The 19,576-nt window shown below is 42.1% G+C and overlaps 1 protein-coding gene across 1 annotated transcript in view; it reads right to left on the bottom strand.

The window, feature by feature from the left end:
• Positions 1-475: 475 nt before the first annotated feature.
• LOC117526812 (transcription factor AP-4-like) overlaps positions 476-19,576 on the bottom strand; it is a 45,592-nt gene continuing 26,491 nt past the window's right edge. Inside the window, exons 5-8 of the mRNA XM_034188886.1 lie at positions 15,219-15,389; positions 9,919-10,071; positions 3,093-3,263; positions 476-1,091 (exon numbers count right to left, since the gene is read on the bottom strand). Of these exons, the coding sequence (XP_034044777.1) occupies positions 936-1,091; positions 3,093-3,263; positions 9,919-10,071; positions 15,219-15,389 (651 nt within the window). The 3' untranslated portion in view covers positions 476-935. The remainder of the gene's footprint in view (positions 1,092-3,092; positions 3,264-9,918; positions 10,072-15,218; positions 15,390-19,576) is intronic.

Here is a 19,576-nt window from a genome sequence, read left to right as displayed (position 1 = left end):
CAATTCCATTTATTCTTCCAAACTTTCTGGATGAACATTGCAGTTGCTGAAATGTTAAGTGTCTTATGTAAACAAACACTCATGTATAGGCCGACATATGTATCGAATGCAGCAAAATGCTTGTGTTTATCTATATTTAAGGATAAGTCCATATAGTAATCATTGTGACTGATGTATTATTTTATTAAACCCCTTTAATGAAAAAGGTGAAAGTCTGCGCAACAAGCAGAGGCCGTTTTGTTTCAGTATCACTGTGGTGGTGTACAGAGATGATGCTACAAAAAAATAATAATTTTGCTGTCCTGGCCCAAATACTTATGGACCTGACTGTAGTGGGATTGATTCATGTTCACTGTTGCATAGCCAACTCTGAAACATGGAAACAAAATAAGAATGGAGGGGAAATGGTCAATACCAAATTTCTTTAAAAATCAAAAAAGTCAAGTGCTACTTGTGTATTTTGTCACATTTCCCCGTAAAACTGACATTTCTCAATAATACTGTCAGCACGCCAGCAATGACTGTTACCTTGATACTTTGACTGCAGCACACAAACGTATTAAAGAGGAACCAAAGTGTTTTTAACCCCCGTGAGGAGATCCTTTAGTGGCAGACTTCATAACCCACACCAGGGTCTGTCCTCAGACTCAATCCCACAGTTCCTACAGCCACACACCTTGGGCAGGTATATTTTTTTTTGGGGGGGGGGGGGGGGGATTAGTAATCCTAATAGGTCTCCTCTGACTGCTAAATATCTTTTCTTTTTTTTTAATCTGCAAGGATTTTACAGTACAAGATTAAAGCTTAACTACTGGACTTAAAAATTTGGATAATGCCAACACAAAGTAAAAAAAAAAAGTCAAACTTCTGGAGGGAATCTTAACAGTGAGCTGGTATCACATCTGTTAGTGACTGTGTGTTTGTTCGGTGGATGGTTAGTTCATCGAACATTCTTCTCCCTCCGTATCCGTGTCTGTATCTGAGCAGGCTGTATCCATAGCAACATGGCCAGGGCTAACGATGACGGCTCGTCTCTGCTCCTCATCCGCGCTGCCCCTCTTCTCCTGAGTGCGTTCAATGTGCTGGATGGCCTGCGGGCACCGGAGGAGGGACAAACATTCAAGAATGATATTAACATGATACGACCACTAATCACCTTATCTGGAATCCAAGCATGCATCTGGCACAGCAGCCCTCAAGTTTTACTAGATCTGTTCAGATTTTTTTTTTTGGGGGGGGGGGGGGGTTCAAGCACAAAGCCGGTACAGTGGCTCCAGAAGCCAGCGTAGAGACATTTTTTATATGCACTCAAAGTGACTTGGTAGCATCAACAAAACAGACTTGAAATGTAAAAACACTAGGTGGTGCTATGCTGTGCTAGCAGCACAGTGGCTTAGTGGTTAGCACTGTTGCCTCACAGCAAGAAGATAATGGGTTCGATTTCCACTTGTGTGCAGTTTGTGTGCAGGTTCTTCCAGGTGCGCCGGTTTCCTCCCAACATTTAAAGACATGCAGGTTAGGTGGATTGGAAACTTTATAAATGCCCACATCTCCCTTGCAAAAGAGGTCTCAATCTCAGTGAGACTAACATGGTTAAATTAAATTGAAAATGTTTGACGTGTGAGTGGCACGCTGGAAACTTTACTTTGTCACATTAGGTGAAATGAGTACTAGCTAATACTGCATACCTGCCCATTAATCCCTGGGAGATTTTTTTTTTTTTCATGAAACTGAAATTTGCCAATCACACTCTGCAAATTAGTCGTTGGAGACCCATTGGTGCCAAAAATGATTTGATTCCTGAATCTAAAAAGTCTGATGAAAAACACTGATTTAAACTTTCTTTGTAAGCTGTATGTAAGCTAACAAACTAAACAAATGGCATTTTATTTATTATTGCTTCATATATTGGCCATCATATCTTTCTAAATGTGGCCCCATCAGGGTCCTCACCAGGATTTTTTCACAGCATAGGGGAGAACTTGGTATGGCACAACCGCGCAACGAGTGCTGCAGGACGGTCTGGGGGCAAAGTGTCCATCTTTTTTAATTACATAAATAAAAATATCCTCCTCTGTTCCACTCTACCATGAAGCTGCATAACTAGTGATGCAACAAACAAAGGTGACAATTCCACCCCCCACCCAAAAAAAAAAAAAAAAAAAAAAAAAATCATAGCCACAGACATTCACTCAGAATCAGCAAATTTTTCCTTTTTTTTTTTTTATTTAAGGAAAATGGATTAGAAATTTTGGTTGTCAGATGAAACTGATGTAATGACTCTGATATATGAAAGACTCAGTTTCAGATCTTAGTATCAAAATGTGAAGACAGGACATTTTCATTTTGAAAACAATGTTACACAGTATTTTAAAGGGTGCGAAGTCCAATCTGCACACTTATTTTTGTCAACTTATCTGTTACCTTCAGAATTTCCAAGTTCTATCCCCATACTAATTTAGTTTTTAAAGTGTACAAACAAGACCTTCCAAAAAAATTAACATAACATTAATTATTGACTGATTTAGACATCAAATTCTCAAATTAGTCGGTCTCTGGGGCAGCTGACAGTAGAAGCACCATCTGGTACAATAGCCAAAACATGATTCCAAAAATAATGAACAGTGCCTCATAAAAATAGTGAAACTCTAGAAAGAGCATCTTTCAAAAATTAACATATCAATGTTTATGACATTGACAAAGTCACAAATTGGCTGAGGCCAACTGATACCTGAAACAGCAGCTGCACATTATTAACTGTGTTAATATTGAATGACAATATATGATTATTTATATAAACACCTTAATATATGCTTGTCATTTGATTGTTGACTTTACGTCAAGTTAACCATACATAAGATAACCAGGCTTTTGCCGAGGCTCGGTGAAGAGTAATTTTCCCACTAATGTTTTGGTGGTTGGACTGACAGCTGTGACCCGCACACTGCCAACATTCAGTGGGAATAATTTAACAGATCTAGATTTAACAAGTTACAATATATTTTAGGTTACAAGTTGGTATGTTTCTAATCTAATCTTTGCTTGCACATCTAATTCAGAGATTACAAAAAAAAAACAAAAAGCAAACATACCTGCACAATAGTGTCCAGGTTCTGTCTGGATGTGGAAACAGTGCTGGTGTGGACAGATGGGCTCATGGTTACCACGGTGATGTGATGGTGGGGGTGTTGGATTAGTGTTGGAGCAGGGACGATGACCGTAGGGTGGTGGGTTGGGGCAGGGGCAGTGGGAGGAGCCATCATCTGGACAACAGACAGCATAGACACCAAATATGTTGGGTGTACCAAAATTTAAAAGTCATTGTGTAACACTGTTCTGCCAGTTGGTTGAATTAATACGTAAATAGGTTTGCCAACCATCATTAAACTTGCAATAAGAACAACATGGTAACGTGAAGCTCACTTGGTCAGCATTAGACTAATGTTATTCATCAACAAAACGCAGTAATGTTATCAGTTTGCATGCATTTCCTGATACAGACACTTCGTAGAAAAATATACAGGTACTTCTGGCTCATTTTAGGAGTTTGACAAGCATCCATGATGTACATATCTTATGGATACTTCTGGAAATATATTCAGTGGATTAAAGATTTGAGCTACTAATATGTAGAGCCCAGGTCTGATTCCTGGTCACATTACCCATCTGTATACTTGGATAAGACACTTCATCTGCATTGTCCTAGTCCTCGCAGCTGCCAATGTGTACCTGCTGCGGGTGGAAGTAACCTGTGTTTAAGGGCCCCTTCACACATAACACAATTTTAGTTGACTAGCGCACGAAGGAGAAACTGCATGCCAACTGTGAAAAATCGAAGTTGCCTCCAATGCCTCGTACACTTGTTGCTACAAATATTTGCGCACACCAGCAGCTGAAAGACAGAGCCCATTCAATCCCTCTCGCAGCAGGTGTCGGCCAAATTCCAGGTGACGCACACGAACATCTACACTGTTTGCTTCGCACTTAGAAAATGTGTGGCCAGTTGCACTGTCAGCATGAAAACAGTCAGCAGACAATCACTTTTGAACTGGTGGTGAAATTTGTGTAAGTGCAAATGCTGGTATTTGGTTAGACTCTTTCTCTCCGATTGTTCTGTCTGAGTTACTTTCATTAGTCACTTCCTCCAAACCATCAACATGTCTATTAGACCCCATTCCTACCAGGCTGCTCAAGGAAGCCCTACCATTAATTAATGCTTCGATCTTAAATATGATTAATCTATCTTTATTAGTTGGCTATGTACCACAGGCTTTTAAGGTGGCAGTAATTAAACCATTACTTAAAAAGGGTCACCTGATCCAGCCCTAACTATAAGCTTTAGCAAAAAGGAAAGTTTTAAGCCTAATCTTAAAAGTAGAGAGGGTGTCTGTCTCCCTGATCTGAATTGGGAGCTGGTTCCACAGGAGAGGAGCCTAAAAGCTGAAGGCTCTGCCTCCCATTCTACTCTTACAAACCCTAGGAACTACAAGTAAGTCTGCAGTCTGAGAGCGAAGCGCTCTATTGGGGTGATATGGTACTACGAGGTCCCTAAGATAAGATGGGACCTGATTATTCAAAACCTTATAAGTAAGAAGAAGAATTTTAAATTCTATTCTAGAATTAACAGGAAGCCAATGAAGAGAGGCCAATATGGGTGAGATATGCTCTCTCCTTCTAGTCCCCGTCAGTACTCTAGCTGCAGCATTTTGAATTAACTGAAGGTTTTTTAGGGAACTTTTAGGACAACCTGATAATGAATTACAATAGTCCAGCCTAGAGGAAATAAATGCATGAATTAGTTTTTCAGCATCACTCTGAGACAAGACCTTTCTGATTTTAGAGATATTGCGTAAATGCAAAAAAGCAGTCCTACATATTTGTTTAATATGCGCTTTGAATGACATATCCTGATCAAAAATGACTCCAAGATTTCTCACAGTATTACTAGAGGTCAGGGTAATGCCATCCAGAGTAAGGATCTGGTTAGACACCATGTTTCTAAGATTTGTGGGGCCAAGTACAATAACTTCAGTTTTATCTGAGTTTAAAAGCAGGAAATTAGAGGTCATCCATGTCTTTATGTCTGTAAGACAATCCTGCAGTTTAGCTAATTGGTGTGTGTCCTCTGGCTTCATGGATAGATAAAGCTGGGTATCATCTGCGTAACAATGAAAATTTAAGCAATACCGTCTAATAATACTGCCTAAGGGAAGCATGTATAAAGTGAATAAAATTGGTCCTAGCACAGAACCTTGTGGAACTCCATAATTAACTTTAGTCTGTGAAGAAGATTCCCCATTTACATGAACAAATTGTAATCTATTAGACAAATATGATTCAAACCACCGCAGCGCAGTGCCTTTAATACCTATGGCATGCTCTAATCTCTGTAATAAAATTTTATGGTCAACAGTATCAAAAGCAGCACTGAGGTCTAACAGAACAAGCACAGAGATGAGTCCACTGTCCGAGGCCATAAGAAGATCATTTGTAACCTTCACTAATGCTGTTTCTGTACTATGATGAATACTAAAACCTGACTGAAACTCTTCAAATAGACCATTCCTCTGCAGATGATCAGTTAGCTGTTTTACAACTACCCTTTCAAGAATTTTTGAGAGAAAAGGAAGGTTGGAGATTGGCCTATAATTAGCTAAGATAGCTGGGTCAAGTGATGGCTTTTTAAGTAATGGTTTAATTACTGCCACCTTAAAAGCCTGTGGTACATAGCCAACTAACAAAGATAGATTGATCATATTTAAGATCGAAGCATTAAATAATGGTAGGGCTTCCTTGAGCAGCCTGGTAGGAATGGGGTCTAATAAACATGTTGATGGTTTGGATGAAGTAACTAATGAAAATAACTCAGACAGAACAATCGGAGAGAAAGAGTCTAACCAAATACCGGCATCACTGAAAGCAGCCAAAGATAACGATACGTCTTTGGGATGGTTATGAGTAATTTTTTCTCTAATAGTTAAAATTTTGTTAGCAAAGAAAGTCATGAAGTCATTACTAGTTAAAGTTAATGGAATACTCAGCTCAATAGAGCTCTGACTCTTTGTCAGCCTGGCTACAGTGCTGAAAAGAAACCTGGGGTTGTTCTTATTTTCTTCAATTAGTGATGAGTAGAAAGATGTCCTAGCTTTACGGAGGGCTTTTTTATAGAGCAACAGACTCTTTTTCTAGGTTAAGTGAAGATATTCTAAATTAGTGAGACGCCATTTCCTCTCCAACTTACGGGTTATCTGCTTTAAGCTACAAGTTTGTGAGTTATACCACGGAGTCAGGCACTTCTGATTTAAAGCTCTCTTTTTTTAGAGGAGCTACAGCATCCAAAATTGTCTTCAATGAGGATGTAAAACTATTGACGAGATACTCTATCTCACTTACAGAGTTTAGGTAGCTACTCTGCACTGTGTTGGTATATGGCAGAGAACATAAAGAAGGAATCATATCCTTAAACATAGTTACAGTGCTTTCTGAAAGACTTCTAGTGTAATGAAACTTATCAGCTGCCTCGGAGGATGTTCATTCAGTTGTTTAATTTTGTAGAAAAAAAGCAGATCACAGACATGACACAAAACTAAAGTCATTTCAAATGGCAACTTTCTGGCTTTAAGAAACACTATAAGAAATGAAGAAAAAAAAATTGTGGCAGTCAGTAACGGTTACTTTTTTAGACCAAGCAGAGGGAAAAAATATGGACTCACTCAATTCTGAGGAATAAATTATGGAATCACCCTGTAAATTTTCATCCCCAAAACTAACACCTGCATTAAATCAGATCTGCTCATTAGTCTGTATCTAAAAAGGAGTGATCACACCTTGGAGAGCTGTTGCACCAAGTGGACTGACATGAATCATGGCTCCAACACGAGAGATGTCAATTGAAACAAAGGAGAGGATTATCAAACTCTTAAAAGAGAGTAAATCATCATGCAATGTTGCAAAAGATGTTGGTTGTTCACAATCAGCTGTGTCTAAACTCTGGACCAAATACAAACAACATGGGAAGGTTGTTAAAGGCAAACATACTGGTAAACCAAGGAAGACATCAAAGCGTCAAAACAGAAAATTTAAAGCAATATGTCTCAAAAATCGAAAATGCACAACAAAACAAATGAGGAACGAATGGGAGGAAACTGGAGTCAACGTCTGTGACCGAACTGTAAGAAACTGCCTAAAGGAAATGGGATTTACATACAGAAAAGCTAAACGAAAGCCATCATTAACACCTAAACAGAAAAAAACAAGGTTACAATGGGCTAAGGAAAAGCAATCGTGGACTGTGGATGACTGGATGAAAGTCATATTCAGTGATGAATCTCGAATCTGCATTGGGCAAGGTGATGATGCTGGAACTTTTGTTTGGTGCCATTCCAATGAGATTTATAAAGATGACTGCCTGAAGAGAACATGTAAATTTCCACAGTCATTGATGATATGGGGCTGCATGTCAGGTAAAGGCACTGGGGAGATGGCTGTCATTACATCATCAATAAATGCACAAGTTTACGTTGATATTTTGGACACTTTTCTTATCCCATCAATTGAAAGGATGTTTGGGGATGATGAAATCATTTTTCAAGATGATAATGCATCTTGCCATAGAGCAAAAACTGTGAAAGCATTCCTTGCAAAAAGACACATAGGGTCAATGTCATGGCCTGCAAATAGTCCGGATCGTAATCCATTGAAAATCTTTGGTGGAAGTTGAAGAAAATGGTCCATGACAAGGCTCCAACCTGCAAAGCTGATCTGACAACAGCAATCAGTGAAAGTTGGAGCCAGACTGATGAAGAGTACTGTTTGTCACTCATTAAGTCCATGCCTCAGAGACTGCAAGCTGTTATAAAAGCCAGAGGTGGTGCAACAAAATACTAGTGGTGTTGGAGCGTTGTTTTGTTTTTCATGATTCCATAATTTTTTCCTCAGAATTGAGTGATTCCATATTTTTTTCCCCTCTGCTTGGTCTAAAAAAGTAACCGTTACTGACTGCCACAACTTTTTTTTTTCCTGATTTCTTATAGTGTTTCTTGAAGCCAGAAAGTTGCCATTTGAAATGACTTTAGTTTTGTGTCATGTCTGTGATCTGCCTTTTTTCTACAAAATTAAACAACTGAATGAACATCCTCCGAGGCCAGTGATTCCATAATTTTTGCCAGGGGTTGTATAGACTTAGACTGCTGGGGGGTTCCCATGATGCACTGAGTGTTTCTTTTAATTCACCTCTTTTTGCTCTGTATGCACCACTCTGCATTTAATCATTAGTGATTGATCTCTGCTCTCTTCCACAGCATGTCTTTTTTCCTGACTCTCTCCCCTCAGCCCCAACCAGTCCCAACAGGAGACTGCCCCTCCCTGAGCCTGGTTCTGCTTGAGGTTTCTTCCTGTTAAAAGGGAGTTTTTCCTTCCCACTGTCGCCAAGTGCTTGCTCATAGGGTGTCGTTTTGACCGTTGGGGTTTTTCTGTAATTATTGTATGGCTTTTGCCTTACAATATAAAGCGCCTTGGGGCAACTGTTTGTTGTGATTTGGCGCTATATAAATAAAATTGATTTGATATGAAGTGCCTCCACAAGTGTGGCTTTGCAAAAAGCAACACACATGTGGCCTGCATGTGTATCGTACGCCCCCCCAAACATGTGGTGTGCTGCGGGGTGCTGATATGTTTGCTGCACAGGGTCACATGGGGGCCGGACAGGCAGGTCAGCGCGCACATGAGGTGCCTGCCAGCTGCTAACCAGAGACTCACTGACAGCTCACATAACACAGAAGAGAGTGACACGTTGGTGTGTGTGCTGGATGGACAGGGGGTGTGGTGCTGACAGCAGCAGCTATTGAGATCTCTGGTTCTGGACATCCCAGCTGGAGAACACGTACCGTGTTCGGACGGACATGAACTTACAACTGTCCACTAACGCGCGTATGTCTGCTTGCTGTCCTGTACATCTGTGAGCATGGGTTATCGAGAGAGGAACAGACGGTTCATACTTGTATTGTCCACTTGATTCAATAGAGGGATTCAATAAAATGTGGTGGTTTTTTTTATGGTAATTTTTAAAAATACGCCCATATCCTTGTTGATTTCAGGCATTTTTCCGCACCTTTTACAGGCCAGTGATTGTAGCACAGTGGTAAAGTTTTTGGCTGGCAATCAGAGCTTTTGTAAATTGCAGGTTCGAATCCGGTGGGTGGCATGTATCATCCCCCCCCCACAACAGTTGCGCGATGTGGTTACACATGCTCCAATGCTGCAGCTGCTCCCAGTGTGTCCCCGCCTGCCTGTCGGCTTTATGTTTTTGTGGTTCACGCATACGAGCTGTTCTGCGGTAATTTGCCCTGATTTGTACATATTATGAATATGTGTAAAGGCGCCCTAACTGGTGTCCTGTTCAGAGGGAGTCTTACACTCTTATCCACTTCACTCTATGCCAACTGGGGATAAGGCCCCTCAAAGGACTCACCGTATTTTCCGGAGTATAAATTGCGGATAGTTCTTACGAGATTGGGTGGTCCTGCAACTTACAATCTGGTGCTATTTATATATTGAAACAAAAATTAAAATAAATCATCATAATGCCCACATATACTGAATTATTTTTCAGAACTGAACACAAAGGGCAGATGACAGAGAATGAATAACGATGATCACGGGTGGCTTGATTGCTCACTATTTGTAGCATGCTGTATGAAAGATGCTGATCACCCGTGCGCAAAAAATGAATCAGTTTCTATTTTCTACTGTCTGATGTCTTTTAGTGCTGCAACTAACCTGTTTTAAGAGATGGAATGCTTTATGAATCACCGGCTAAGACTTAAGTTGTGCCCAGTGTTGTTGTTGGGAAAATTGTTAAAAGTGGGATGTAAAAGAGTTTTTTGCTGACAGACTCATTGTGCTGTGTGACTGTCTGACCTGTGGACTGTGAGTTTGTCTGTCGACAGCTTGACCGTGGATCTGTTGCAGCCGTAACAGCGTCTGACTCTGGATATGGGCCTGCTCTTCCTCCACCTGTTGGATGATTACTTTCTGATGCTCTGGGTATAACTGGTTGTCCAGAGACCGCATCTGTGTGCACACAATTTGTTTTTAAACACCAAGCACTGCTGAAGCTGCAACTGTTCAGCAAATTGTATCCAAACCCCCTTAAAAAAAAATAAAAAATACCTGACACAAAATAACAGAAATGCACGAGTGCCTTTTGAGAAAAGAGAACAAAAAATTATATATACATACGAGGTATGTCAGAAAAGTTCCAGGATTGGTGTCACAAAAGATCTATTTCAAACCCAAACTACAAACTACTACTTTCCCCCTTCAAACTATTCCCCCTGGAGTTTGTAACTGTGACCTCAGCTTTCTGCAGCCATTGAACTTTCTTCCACATGCTTTTATATACATATCCTCTGTTTCAAGTTGTCAAGCAATGAGCACAGCGCAACGAACAAACTTGAAGTTTCTGGTCCAGTTGGGGAAAACTCTGTCAGAACCACTGGGATTTGCTGCAGCAAGTGTACGGAGATGAGACGATGTCACGCTCACATGTTTTTGAGTGATGCAAGAGGTTTAAAGAGGGACGTGAGGACGTGGAAGATGACCCCAGGAGTGGAAGGCCTTCAATGACCAGGACTGAGGCTAACGTTGAGCGCGTCAGGCAGATTGTGTGTAGTGATCGTCGGCTGACTGTTCGACTGATGGCAAATGAGCTGGGCATGAATAGAGACAGCGTCTGGAAGATTATCACTGAAGATTTGACCAGCACCTGTATGTATGTTATGGGCTGCATCTAGTTCTATTAACCTTATATTTCTTTTTCAAATTCTCCCATTTTTTGCATCCAGCACTATTTCCTTTAGAAATTTCCTTGACAAATAATATCAGTCTATTAGGACGTCAGGTTATGTGCTACACATATACATGTGTGTATATATATTTCCAACTTATTCCCATTGATGAAACTTCTCATTTTCTGGCTCATTTTCTTATTAGGAGACGAGTGTGCTGAGAGCTCCCTGTTCGTTTACATACACACACGTTACAGACCTTGAAATCCAACATCAGGGATTGATATTATGCAAAGATTTATGAACATACAAATTAACGTGCTTACACTTTATCATGATTTTCTCCATTGTGAGATATAAAAGTGTCTTATGGTAGCGTTCGTGTGTATGTGCATTATAACGCCTCAGCGCACGAGCGAAGTTACGATATTCCTCAGAAAGACAATATACGCAACATGCATCCAGCAGCAGACACGTTGCTGTCATAGACAATTGCCTGTAAAGTTTTTTGGCAAGTTATAACTTTCTAAACAGTGCAATTTGTAATGAAAGCCGCTTCATTTGTGCGGCTCTTTCGGCACCATGTTTGTTTTTTCAGAGACAGCAGTAAGCTCCTCCGACCCCTCCAAACGGAGTGTGCATCCAGATTCACTCGAAACAGAGGGGTTTGAAGCCCTCCGCCTTCCCCTCTGCCTCGCTCCAAAAAGAGAATCAAGACACCCCTCTGTCTCTCATGCCCGCGCAAAATGGAGGGGCAGGGCCAAGGGGTAGAACTGAGATTCAGCCTAAGTGTGCTGGTTCCTATTTTATAAAAACAAGGGTGATGTGCAGAACTGCAGTAACTACAGAGACATAAAATTGATCAGCCACCGCATGAAGTTATGGGAAAGAGTAGTAGAAGCGAGGCTTAGAAAACGGGTGAAGATCTGTGAGCAGCAAGATGGTTTCATGCTGATAAAGAGCACTACAATGCAATGATTGCTCTGAGAATACTGATGGAGAAGCACACAGGGTGCCAAGGATGTAATAAAATCATTGTTTATTTATTCATCTGTCTCTGTTTTAACAGGATTACATCAAAACTACTGCACAGATTTTGATGAAGTTTTCACCACAAATACATATTAGGTCATGGAAGACCCCACTGAATTTTGGAAGTGATCTGAATCCGGATTGGCTGATGGTAGAAATCTCTGATTCCTCTTGTTTTTAAGTATGTGAACAACCTTGCTCGAGAGATACTCTGTCAGCTGGTAAACAAACAAACCAGTGAAATAAGAACGAGGGGTGTAACAAGCAGTAACTGTAAAACAGCCAAACACGGAACAACACTTGGACAGTCGTCCTTCTCAGTAACAGGTACTAAACTCTGGAATGCATTGCCACCTGAAATTAAAACACTGACAGAGCTCAAGGTTTTTAACACATGAGCAAAACAAAGGCTGAAACCAAAACAAATCTGTGAACATTGAGTTTTAAATATAACTATTTTATCTTCCTTTTCTTATCAGTTTTACACTCAACAAAAATATAAACGCAACACTTTTGGCTTTGCTCCCATTTTGTATGAGATGAACTCAAAGATCTAAAACTTTTTCCACATACACAATATCACCATTTCCCTCAAATATTGTTCACAAACCAGTCTAAATCTGTGATAGTGAGCACTTGTCCTTTGCTGAGATAATCCATCCCACCTCACAGGTGTGCCATACCAAGATGCTGATTAGACACCATGATTAGTGCACAGGTGTGCCTTAGACTGTCCACAATAAAAGGCCACTCTGAAAGGTGCAGTTTTGTTTTATTGGGGGGGATACCAGTCAGTATCTGGTGTGACCACCATTTGCCTCATGCAGTGCAACACATCTCCTTCGCATAGAGTTGATCAGGTTGTCAATTGTGGCCTGTGGAATGTTGGTCCACTCCTCTTCAATGGCTGTGCGAAGTTGCTGGATATTGGCAGGAACTGGTACACGCTGTCGTATACGCCGGTCCAGAGCATCCCAAACATGCTCAATGGGTGACATGTCCGGTGAGTATGCTGGCCATGCAAGAACTGGGACATTTTCAGCTTCCAAGAATTGTGTACAGATCCTTGCAACATGGGGCCGTGCATTATCCTGCTGCAACATGAGGTGATGTTCTTGGATGTATGGCACAACAACAGGCCTCAGGATCTCATCACGGTATCTCTGTGCATTCAAAATGCCATCAATAAAATGCACCTGTGTTCTTCATCCATAACAGATGCCTGCCCATACCATAACCCCACCGCCACCATGGGCCACTCGATCCACAACATTGACATCAGAAAACCGCTCACCCACACGACGCCACACACGCTGTCTGCCATCTGCCCTGGACAGTGTGAACCGGGATTCATCCGTGAAGAGAACACCTCTCCAACGTGCCAAACGCCAGCGAATGTGAACATTTGCCCACTCAACTCGGTTACAACGACGAACTGGAGTCAGGTCGAGACCCCGATGAGGACGACGAGCATGCAGATGAGCTTCCCTGAGACGATTTCTGACAGTTTGTGCAGAAATTTTTTGGTTATGCAAACCGATTGATTCAGCAGCTGTCCGAGTGGCTGGTCTCAGACGATCTTGGAGGTGAGCATGCTGGATGTGGAGGTCCTGGGCTGGTGTGGTTACACGTGGTCTGCGGTTGTGAGGCTGGTTGGATGTACTGCCAAATTCTCTGAAACGCCTTTGGAGACGGCTTATGGAAGAGAAATGAGCATTCAATACATGAGCAACAGCTCTGGTTGACATTCCTGCTGTCAGCATGCCAATTGCACGCTCCCTCAAATCTTGCGACATCTGTGGCATTGTGCTGTGTGATAAAACTGCACCTTTCAGAGTGGCCTTTTATTGTGGGCATTCTAAGGCACACCTGTGCACTAATCATGGTGTCTAATCAGCATCTTGATATGGCACACCTGTGAGGTGGGATGGATTATCTCAGCAAAGGAGAAGTGCTCACTATCACAGATTTAGACTGGTTTGTGAACAATATTTGAGGGAAATGGTGATATTGTGTATGTGGAAAAAGTTTTAGATCTTTGAGTTCATCTAATACAAAATGGGAGCAAAACCAAAAGTGTTGCGTTTATATTTTTGTTGAGTGTATATTCTTTATCATTTTAACTTAGCTCTTAATATTTTTTGTTTAAACAGTAAATCCTAACCAGGAGCAGGGGCTGCAAATCAGCCGTGGCTAGAAACCTGCATACATGACATCTGTTTTCACATTTCACAAGAAATAATGTTTAATGCATTTGGCGCAGTTCTATCAAAAGAAAGAAAAAAAAACAAAACATGACATCCTGGTCATATGCAGTTGTTCTACAGCAGTATCACTCACCTCTCTTCAACCACTCCCACCCAAAAATAGATACTAAAGAAAAGGATAAGACCACCTTTAATGCTGCGTTTACACATAACGACGACACGTCACGAATGCCACGAATTATACATTCTTGGCCGCTGATCACGAATGTGATGATTTGTCAGCAGGTGTCCTCAGCAGTTCCTGAGGACACCTGCTGCGTCAGGTGTCCTCAGGAACTGCTGGAACCTGTTACCACGCGTTACGATTAATGGCACGTGTTGCTGGAAAATTATCAGGAACCATTACACACGGTCAAGAATAAGTTTCCGTGTTAAGTTCTGTCATGTTGTGAATGAGGCGAATTGTCTCCACACACACACCCATATTCATCCAACCGTCAGCTGCTGAACAATTCAAATCGCTCCAGTTTTTCCTCAACAGCCACAGCAGAAGAACTTTGTGACTGCATGCTTAGTTGGGCTCTGTGCCACTCCATGGCACAGAGAGGAGGAGGACATTGACAGAGCCAGATGCGTGGCTTCACGCGGCTCTCGTCTCGCTCGTTTTCCCAAACATCATGCACATGTGGCAAGTGGGACACCCGCAGTAGCGCGCTGAGGAGCACTGGAACGAGACTTTTAGCCGACTTGGCGTCACTGTTCTCCTTCAGCATACTGCAGCAATGAAACTGAATGCAGTGCAGCAGGGTTTAATTGTGTGCACGTCAGAAAAGAACGCTGTCACGCTCTATTAAGGATCACCACTAATCAAGACGGCTCAGCATGCTCAGTTGCGACCTCCATGACATGAGGCGAAATGAGGGTGGTGCGTGACATTCGTGGAAGATTTTTGACAGCCAAAAACATGCTCCAAGAAAATCACAAATAACACACACCTAGACGCACTATTAAGAAACCTATTCAGATGCCTTAAGTCACGTTAAGAATGTGCCAAGAATGATGCAAATATGACATTCATAACGCGTCTTGCCTATGTGTAAACGCACCTTAAGGAAAAATAGTGTCGTATGAAAGGGGGGACAAAACACAAATCATTGAAAATGTCCCTGATGGGATACTTTCACATCCTCACCTGCTCCTCCAGCACAATACGAGCCAAACGCTCCTTGTCCAGCTGCTGCCGTAACTCGAGCATCTCCCTCCTCAGCTCCTCTACCTTCTCCTCTTCTAGCATGTCTGGAGACCCAATTCCTTCATCCTTCTCCTCTGCTCGTCTTCTCTTCGGTGATGAGCCACCAAACTCCTGCATGAAGACAGCAGAGGCGCACTGCTACACTGAAGAACTCGAATGACATGAACATCTGGATTCTTCACGTGCAGGTCATTTCATCCTGCAATCTCAAAAAAGTACTTTATAAAAGTACTGAAAGCACAGCCTGTTAGTTTAACCCCTAATCCTTAAGATAGGGGCCTATTCGGGCTTTGTTTGTCTCACTCACATGTTGCCCACGTTTCACCTCTTTATCCAAATATGGGCTGGATGCAGTGGTGGCTGGTGCTGAAAGACTATCATTTTATGGTAAAAGTAAATGCTTGTTTCTATTTCTTAGTATAATGAATTTTTTTTGCTATGTTTATGCAGCTTTTCCTGTCAAATTTCAGAGGGGGTGGCGCCCCAGCACCCCTATTGACAAACCATCACATGTTGGATGTGAGTAAGTGCTCCCAACATGATGACCACAGCAGCAATTTTTAGGCTTCAGAATGGCTGTTCCAGGACAGAAAACCTACAGGTGATGTCCCACAGAGTTACATACATACATACATGTATATACAGTATTAGGATGGTCAGATGATGGCAAAAATAAAAATGTAACTTTCTTAAGGTGTTTCCTGACAAAATTGTTCATCTTGAGAAAATGTTTTGTGCAAAATTTTATTTCGATACGACTATTGTAACCACTGCCGCCCGCGGGGTGGAAATTGCAATAGTTGAGCATATTGGTGCAAACCAGCAATACTAATGTGCCTGTTCACAAATGAAATACAAATTGAAACAACAATCCTTCTCCTTTAACTGACCATAGGATGGATATATATATATATATATATACATATATATATATATACACACACACACACACACACACACACATATACATATACATACGCTCAACAAAAATATAAATGCAACACTTTTGGTTTTGCTCCCATTTTGTATGAGATGAACTCAAAGATCTAAAACTTTTTCCACATACACAATATCACCATTTCCCTCAAATATTGTTCACAAACCAGTCTAAATCTGTGATAATGAGCACTTCTCCTTTGCTGAGATAATCCATCCCACCTCACAGGTGTGCCATATCAAGATGCTGATTAGACACCATGATTAGTGCACAGGTGTGCCTTAGACTGCCCACAATAAAAGGCCACTCTGAAAGGTGCAGTTTTGTTTTATTGGGGGGGGGGATACCAGTCAGTATCTGGTGTGACCACCATTTGCCTCATGCAGTGCAACACATCTCCTTCGCATAGAGTTGATCAGGTTGTCAATTGTGGCCTGTGTAATGTTGGTCCACTCATCTTCAATGGCTGTGCGAAGGTGCTGGATATTGGCAGGAACTGGTACACGCTGTCATATACGCCGGTCCAAAGCAAGCAAACATGCTCAATGGGTGACATGTCCGGTGAGTATGCCGGCCATGCAAGAACTGGGACATTTTCAGCTTCCAAGAATTGTGTACAGATCCTTCAGGTTCAGGTAACTTTATTTGTACCCGTAGGTAGATTTGACTTGCAGCAAACAGAAAACAGAAAAAAAGGCGTCCATGTTAGTCAACACAACAACAATAAAAAACACATGAGGCAACATGAGGTGATGTTCTTGGATGTATGGCACAACAATGGGCCTCAGGATCTCGTCACGGTATCTCTGTGCATTCAAAATGCCTTCAATAAAATGCACCTGTGTTCTTCGTCCATAACAGACGCCTGCCCATACCATAACCCCACCGCCACCATGGGCCACTCGATCCACAACATTGACATCAGAAAACCGCTCACCCACACAACGCCACACACACTGTCTGCCATCTGCCCTGGACAGTGTGAACCGGGATTCATCCGTGAAGAGAACACCTCTCCAACGTGCCAAACGCCAGCGAATGTGAGCATGTGCCCACTCAAGTCGGTTACGACGACGAACTGGAGTCAGGTCGAGACCCCGATGAGGACGACGAGCATGCAGATGAGCTTCCCTGAGACGGTTTCTGACAGTTTGTACAGAAATTCTTTGGTTATGCAAACCGATTGTTTCAGCAGCTGTCCAAGTGGCTGGTCTCAGACGATCTTGGAGGTGAACATGCTGGATGTGGAGGTCCTGGGCTGGTGTGGTTACACGTGGTCTGCGGTTGTGAGGCTGATTGGATGTACTGTCAAATTCTCTGAAACACCTTTGGATACGGCTTATGGTAGAGAAATGAACATTCAATACAAGAGCAACAGCTCTGGTTGACATTCCTGCTGTCAGCATGCCAATTGCACGCTCCCTCAAATCTTGCGACATCTGTGGCATTGTGCTGTGTGATGAAACTGCACCTTTCAGAGTGGCCTTTTATTGTGGGCAGTCTAAGGCACATCTGTGCACTAATCATGGTGTCTAATCAGCATCTTGGTATGGCACACCTGTGAGGTGGGATGGATTATCTCAGCAAAGGAGAAGTGCTCACTATCACAGATTTAGACTGGTTTGTGAACAATATTTGAGGGAAATGGTGATATTGTGTATGTGAAAAAGTTTTAGATCTTTGAGTTCATCTCATACAAAATGGGAGCAAAACCAAAAGTGTTGCGTTTATATTTTTGTTGAGTGTATGTATACAATAAAAAGTTAAACATATTCAGGAAATATCCCTCTGAAAGCATTTTAAGTACAAAAATTATGATTCATAGTCATAATGTTCATTCATACATTTTCTGATTACGTGTAATTAAACGCTTAAAATCAACTTTTCTCAAACACTTGTATATACATACATATATATACATATATAGCAGTGCCAACTTGATTCAACCGTGCATGATATTGCGGGATTTGACCACTTTTGGGGGCACCCAGTCCCGTTGTGCAATATATACACATAACTTCACATGGAAAAATGGTTTTGTTTTCTGCTGCAATTACCGAAGCAGTTGCGAAAAGTGCATTCTTTTTCAGTTCCCAGTGGAGATGGAAAGACGAGGCGAATGTGAGACGTCATGTTGGTAAGTGTTAGCGTACACAGCTAACCAGAGTAGCTGCAGTCTCTCACCTGCAAAACGCCTTGACAAGTTTGCGCTCCGGGTCATAAACAAACCTCAGCATATGTCCACTTTCCCACTACATCGTCACTTCTTTCCATTTTTACCTTTTTTTGCGTGTAATTTGCCCAAAAACTCAGAAAATGCTGTGTTTCTGTCCTCAATGTAGAGAAATTACGTCATATGCGTGATATTTTACCCCTTTAGTGCCTGCCCTCAAATGAGACTGCACTGCCCAATTACATGTCATTCTCCACCTATTTGGTGAAAACAAACAGACATGGGGAGTGGCGTTTCTTCGCCTTTGAGAACTGACGTCGATGCCACTCAACAACTTGAATTAGGTTTTCGTGCTGCTGTTCATCCTTCATTAGGATCTGATTGTAATCCTGGATAATTCCTCCATCAGTAAAATCATTGACAGCAGTAACGTTATCCAGGACCTGCTGTGATGACTGGATTTGAACATTGTATCTGATGAAATGGCGGCGCGCGTAGTCGCAGCGGCTTTGTGTTCTCTGGCTCAGAGTTTTGTTTTTCCATCCTGCCCGGTTAAAAACATCTATAACCGGCTGGATGTTTTATCTACTGGACAACGGATCAAGGGAAGCGTGGTCGTACGAGTTTCTCCATGTCCACAACATTCCGGAATGACATCATCATTGGACACCGGGCTCTCCGTGGATTACGATCCCAGCATCGCGGAGCCGTGGCGGAGCAGGGAACGCAAACAGAAGAGGGATGCCGGGCAGTGTGCTAGTGAGGCCTCCGGAAGCGGCCACATAGACCATCGCCTCTCAAGCATTTTTCTCTCAAATGTATGGTCTCTTGTAAACAAACTGGACGAGTGGAAGCTGCGGATTGCAACCGATAAGGCTACCTGGGACTGCTGCACTCTGCTGCTCATGGAAACGTGGTACATCCACTTATACCGGATACGGCTATCGAGCTAGCAGGCTATACAGTACACCGGCAAAGACAGGTCAGGAAGCTCCAGAAAGAAAAGAGGAGGGGGGCTGTGCATTATGTTAATAACAGTTGGTGCACGAATTCCACAGTAGTCGCTAGGACACTCTCCAGACGTGGAGTTCATGATGATAAATGCAGACCCTTCTACCTCCCACGGGAGTTGAATGCCGTGCTGCTCACTGCCGTGTATATAGCACCTGACGCTAATGCTAACTCGGC

The sequence above is a fragment of the Thalassophryne amazonica genome, chromosome 15 (assembly GCF_902500255.1).
Source record: "Thalassophryne amazonica chromosome 15, fThaAma1.1, whole genome shotgun sequence".
In the NCBI taxonomy this organism is placed as follows: domain Eukaryota; kingdom Metazoa; phylum Chordata; class Actinopteri; order Batrachoidiformes; family Batrachoididae; genus Thalassophryne; species Thalassophryne amazonica.
Note: the sequence above shows the minus strand (reverse complement) of the source record. Positions and strands in the feature narration are given on the sequence as shown.